The sequence below is a fragment of the Leuresthes tenuis genome, unplaced genomic scaffold (genome assembly GCF_036924035.1).
Source record: "Leuresthes tenuis unplaced genomic scaffold, fLeuTen1.0.hap1 SCAF_10, whole genome shotgun sequence".
Lineage (NCBI taxonomy): Eukaryota > Metazoa > Chordata > Actinopteri > Atheriniformes > Atherinopsidae > Leuresthes > Leuresthes tenuis.
Genome location: NW_027325364.1, coordinates 2,159,626 through 2,165,556, shown reverse-complemented (window position 1 = coordinate 2,165,556; position 5,931 = coordinate 2,159,626). Strand labels below are relative to the sequence as shown.

General features: G+C 49.3%; 1 protein-coding gene across 1 annotated transcript; it reads left to right on the top strand.

Moving 5' to 3' along the window:
* The first annotated feature begins 497 nt into the window (after positions 1 to 497).
* dnajc28 (DnaJ (Hsp40) homolog, subfamily C, member 28) lies at positions 498 to 4,014 on the top strand. The gene is made up of 2 exons (XM_072393210.1): positions 498 to 781; positions 1,819 to 4,014. The coding sequence occupies exon 2, from the start codon at positions 1,839 to 1,841 to the stop codon at positions 2,997 to 2,999; it is 1,161 nt and encodes a 386-aa protein (XP_072249311.1). The 5' UTR covers positions 498 to 781; positions 1,819 to 1,838; the 3' UTR covers positions 3,000 to 4,014.
* The last annotated feature ends 1,917 nt before the right edge of the window (positions 4,015 to 5,931 follow it).

The window sequence follows — 5,931 nt, the reverse complement described above, 5'->3', positions numbered from 1 at the left end:
ACCCATCTCTTCCTCCTGTTGATGTTCTGCTGAGAGGATCGACATCACCGGGTTCAGGTGTCCTATCTTGCAGGAGGGTCTTTCTACTGGAACTAACCCTTTATTTAAGAAAGCTTGAAATACTTTCAGAGTTAATTCTGTAATGATAAATTCAACGTCTTTACCATTTGCCTCTTAAACGCGAGGCTGTGAGTCATGTCGTACTTCTGTGGCGGTATTGCAATACCGTAAAACGGACTGACTTTACTTGCATTTCTATTACTTCCCAAAAAGTCATAGCACATCATTCCTGATGATGTTAAAACTGTCAACTCATCCTGCGCTTTGGGGTTTATTCTGTCAAAGGAAGCAGTTCTCAAAGAACACAAATTAAATTTACTTCAAATTTCTTCAAGCTGCAGGATCATCAGATGGAGCAGTTTGTGGCGCTTTTTGTTTTCTATGTTTTTTGTTTTTTTTTTTGTATTTCTTTCATATTGTATAGAAAGCAAAACAAAAAACATGAACGTTTAAACATTGAAACGTGAGGCTGTGCGTCATGTTGTACAGCTTCCGGTCGGTAGGTGGCGGTATTGCAACCAGCCGGTAAGCACGAAGAAGAGGAAGTTGTTGTTCCATGAACAGACGACAGAGGGCGCTAACGCAGCACAGCGGCTGGTTATTACAGGGAGAAGAAGCAGCTACATAACAAACCCAGTTCGCCGGTGACCTGGAGTCCAGCTGTGTGTGAATTTTTGGGTCATAAAACATCAACGAGTGTTCCTGAATGTTCTGGAAACAGGTTTGTGCCGCAACTTTCATTCAGACTCCTTCGTTAATCGCCTTTAAATGTGTTAAAGTTGGACTCTGTTCGCTAACCTCTGAAGTCTGGGCGTTACTCAACCTGCTGGTTGGAAGTGGATCAGACACCCTGAGCAGTTATTGTAGGACTGTCACTAACTTTAACAAGAAAAAACACCATAAAACGGACAAGTGATTCAGCTGATTTTAGGATAGTTTCTACCTGCCTTTACATGCACTATTAATTCAACTTAATGCTGATGTTTAGCTGCTTTGTTTAACAGCTCTGAAACAAACCTGTTGTTTTATCAGCTTAATAATCCACCTGTAACTATAGTTAATGCCATATATTTTACATGAATGCATCCCTTCCCCTACAAACTGATCAGTTTTATCTGGATATGCACGTCTTTTGTAATTATTATTATTATTATTATTTTTAGCAGTGAAATACATTCCATATATTGTGAAAAGTCAAGTCAGTGTAACGTAAAACAAGCCCTGAATATGTCTTCATTCAAGGCTTTATCAGGTTTACCGTATCAAGCAGAAAGAAGGAAAAGTCACAGTGAGGAGAATTTTTTTCTTCTTTAATGACAGACAGCATGAACCCAAGATATTTTGTCATTTAGTTTGTTGCTATGCAACCATTTTTTTTTTACATTTCATGCCTGCAACACAATCCAAACAAAGTCGGGAATCTTTTCCCGCTTTGTAACGTTTCCTCCTCCCAACACTTGAAATACGCTCTGACATTGAAGAGTTTCCGGTGTTATTTTGTCCCATTCCTCCTGGAGCCTGTCCCAGCTGTCAGGCTGCACCCCCCCACACTGTCCCAGTTTCTCTTTCTGAAGCCATTTCAACTCACTTGATGGATAAATAGACAGATAAATGATCTATTTTAACAGTTCATTACTTTAAAAGCTCGGTGTTTTGCCCTTTCAAATGATTTTTAGTCTTCTTAGAAGCTGAAGAAAGTTTTAGTTTTAGAAGTTTCCTTTCATCTCATCCTGAAATAAACTTCCTTTTGTTTTTCAGATCCCACGACTGTGCCAGAGATGAGCTGCACCTTCCACCTCTTGGCGTCCCGCAGCGACTTCCACCCCGGACGGTTTCTGCTCGTCTTGTCCCGACAGTGGCTGGCGGTCCGGTGGCTCGGCTCGGATCGCCACATCAGCCGCGGCCTCCAGGAGAGCTACAGACTCCTCCAGCTGCCGGATGAAGGCGACAGCAGCCCCGCGCAGGTGAAGGAGGCCTACCTGCGCCTTGCCAAGCTCTACCACCCAGACTCCGGGGCGGCAACCGCAGATGCTGTGCTGTTTGCTCGGGTTGAAGAGGCTTACCGGGCTGTGCTGGCCCACCAGAGCAAAACCAAGCCGCTTGATGGAGAGAGGGAAGATGAGGACGAGGAGAAGTCCAAAGGATCGGCCCTCCAGCACAGACAGTACCTCAGCTTCGACGGCGTGGGCTCGGGGACGCCCAGCCAGCGGGAGCGCCAGTACCGGCAGATCCGAGTGGACCGGGCAGCCGAGCAGGTTCTGAACTACAGGCAGAGAGAACATGAGCGGGCGGCGGCGGGGGGCGGGGCGCTGGTGGAGCGCGACATGCGTCAGCGCAGCCAGAAGATCAAGATCACGCAGGCGGTGGAGCGCCTGGTGGAGGACCTGATTCAGGAGTCCATGGCTCGCGGAGACTTCCGGAACCTGAGCGGCGCCGGGAAACCCCTCAACAAGTTCCAGCACAACCCGTACGCCGATCCCATGACCCACAACCTGAACCGCATCCTCATCGACAACGGCTACCAGCCCGGCTGGGTGGTGACGCAGCGCGACATCAGGGAGAGCGCCGCTCAGATCCGCCGCCGGCTGCTGGAGGGCCGGGCCCGGCTCGGTGAGCACATGAGCCCCACGGAGCAGAACCAGTGGGAGCAGCTGTGTGCGTCGGTCCGGGAGGAGCTGGGGAAGCTCAACAAGATGGTGGACAACTACAACCTCATCGTACCGATGCTCAACATGCAAATGGTTCACTTCAGTTTGACCCGAGAGATCGAGCGAGCCGTGAGAGGAGCCGAGCAGCGCCGAGTGGATCATCAGAGAGACCAAGAGAAGGAGCGCGAGAGGAGGAAGGAGGAGAAGAAGAGCGCCAACGCTGCTGTGATGAAGGCCAGAACCAGCAAGCAGGGCCTCCTGTCCTGGATGCAGAGTTTGCTCCGATATTAAAACTCTTCCCTCTTCCAACAACTCAAACCAGGTGCTGGTTCTGCTCTGTTGCTGCTGCCAACCTGGTTCAGCCTTAGAACCTTCTAAGAACCAGTTTGTTCTTGGTCTGCGGTCAGAACTTTGTCTCCTCAGATCACACTGAACATTTAGCAGAAGAACACAGTATTCTGATTATAATGAGCGGCGGATGGGACGTTCCTTTCATATTAGATCCAAATGACACGAGTCACCCCCCCGTTACGTCCTCCTACGTCACTCAGATATTCACACCCATCCAAAGCCCTCATTAAAGCAACACCAGAGAAGTTTGTGAACCTTTAAAACTGTGTTTTTGACTCATTTTGAAGTAAGTTTACCTTCTGAGGTCTGAAACTGCCTGAGGCTGGGAAAAGATAAAGATAAAACAGAGATTTTCAGAACTTATTTACTCATTTAAATGTCTTCTGTTGGATGAGCCAGAGCAGACGCAGCACCGGTTCTGCTGCCCCCCCCCCCCGGCCCCAGACATCAGAGCTTTTAGACCTAAACCAGCAAAGAGGAGGTGCTTTCCTGCAGGAAGCAGCACTGAAAAGGCTCCAAAGCTGAATGAACTTCCAGTTGATTCGATTATTTTATTCAGTGAGAATCATCATCACAGACAGATTGTTCTCCAGCTTATTTGCACGTAATCAGGCTGTTGGGTGAAAGAAGGACATTAAAAATCTGTCTGTGTTGGAAGCTGTAACTTGTGGCTGCTGTGTGGCATAAAAAGTTTAAATAAGTTTGTCTTCAGTCTGAATGTCTGACATCATCGTGTCTCAGTTTAGTTGGGCAGCAGCTGCAGGGTTGCAGATGACTACGGGCTCCGTGGCGCCGGCTCCTGGACTCGCAGCCTCCCTGTGCAGAGCCTCAGCAACGGCCCTGGACGGCGCCGCCACCGCGGTCCAGTCATGGGCGATGTACTGGTGGTACGGATCCTGAGAGCTCTCCAGCTTCTTGGAGCGAATGTAGCTGAGCATGATGCCGAACGTGAAGAAGCTGAACGTCCCCACCACCAGAAGGATGTAAATGAACCCCTGAGACTGAGCGTGGGCCCGGGCTCCAGCCGCCTGCTGCACGGCCTGCTGGGTAGTGTAGTTCTGCGCTGAAGGGGGCGACAACACGAGGCTTGTGCTGTTGAGGCAGTGCTGCAGGAAGGAGAGCAGCAGCGACTGCAGCTCGGTGCTGTTGGTGGGAAACATGGCCGACCTCTGCTGGGCGCTCAGCAAACTGCAGCGTGGAAGAATAAAGAGGAACTTTTACAGAGACTCATGAGTTTAAAAGTCGTTTCAAAACACTAAATGATGTCACCGGTCCTCTCTGATTAAGATCATAAAAAAGTGTTTAAATTTACTGATAAACTGAGATCAAATGAGTCTTTTTCAGGCTGTTTCAGCCCTTGACAAAACGTTGAAAATAGGTTTAAAGATGTTTAAAAAAGACGACGACCTCCAGAGAAAAGCTACAGATGGAAGGAGAATTCTTACCTCCGTCTCAGCACCTTCTGTGAAAGCTGTGGAGCGGTCCTGGAGTTTCAGGCTCTGATATTAGAAAAGTTTCATGGTTTTTGCAGGAAGAATCGGAGCTTTAAGTCTAACACTTTATCTGTCAGATCTACTGCTCTGTGGTGCCGGACACATCTGTTTTAGTAAATGTTTAAACCTGCACCATCCTTCGGGACCTACCTGTGGGTGATCTGGAGTCGGCTCTCGCTCTCAGGGGCTGCAGACGGGAATCATCTGAAGCTGGGCTTCTGCAGCAGAGCAGGAAGCAGCCTCCAAACTGCGCTAAAGGTAAAGACGTCCATCCTCCGCCCCCTCTCTCAGGCGCAGCCCGCTGCCCTTCCTGCTCTTGCTTTTACACGGAGAGGACATGCAGCACGTCAACACGTTTAATGAAACCGGAGGTCGCAGGGCAAGGTCAAAGCTCAGAACACCGAGGCCCGGTGCTCTGCTGGATGCCGTGTTCATTTTTTTACCTCCACGCCGTGTTCATCTGAGAAAGGCTCGTGCAAACTGTGCAAAAACGTGTCAAACTCATTGATAACTGCATCCAGAGTGTGTGTGAAGCGGGTTGCATGATGTCATCTCCTGAAGGAAAAGTGTGTCTGTGGCGCCGAGCTGCAGAACAAAGCTGCTTTCAGAGCGAAGCAGTTCGAAGAGATGAGATTAAGTTACCATCACCTCCAAATGTCCTTTACCCCACTGCTGTGCGTGTGTGTGTGCACGTGCGTGTGCACGTGTGTGTGCATGTGCTGCCTGAAACCTACGATAGAATGATGTTTAAGACTGAGATGGATGCAGCTGATAGTTTGCACATCAGTCTGAACTCAGTAACCCTCGATGACAAAGTGGAAAAAACATAGTTCAGAACAGCTGATTTATTTTGTCTTTAAGCTCTGGAGACGAAGTCCAACCATTCAAACTCCAGGTCCAAGTCCGAGAAAGGAGGAGAAACTGTTCTAAAGCACTGTGAAAATGGCAGAAACACTGAAAGCACCAGGACTGCTCCTGAGGCCGTCCAACCAGACCCTGGATGGTGAGCAGGAACCCAGCGGTTCCTCCGGTGGAGCTTCAGAAGTCCTCTGCAGAGATGGAGAACCGGCCGGAACGACCACCTCAGCCTTTGAGGTACATCGGCCACTTTGGGTTGAAGAGGCATGAAGCCAGAGAACAGGATCTGCTCACAGCTTCCCTGCAGTGAAGCACGGTGGTGGTAACATCATGCTTCTCGGCAGCTGCTGACAGACCTCAGACTGGGCTGATGATTCACTTTTCAGCAGAGTTACCCAAAGCAAACAGCCAGAACGGCACCGGAGCCATTCAGGGGACGTCCTCGGCCTTAAAGCCAGCAGAAGGAACCTGAAGATGGAGATAAACCGCACAGATCCCGGTGTGTAGAACCTGGAGAAGCT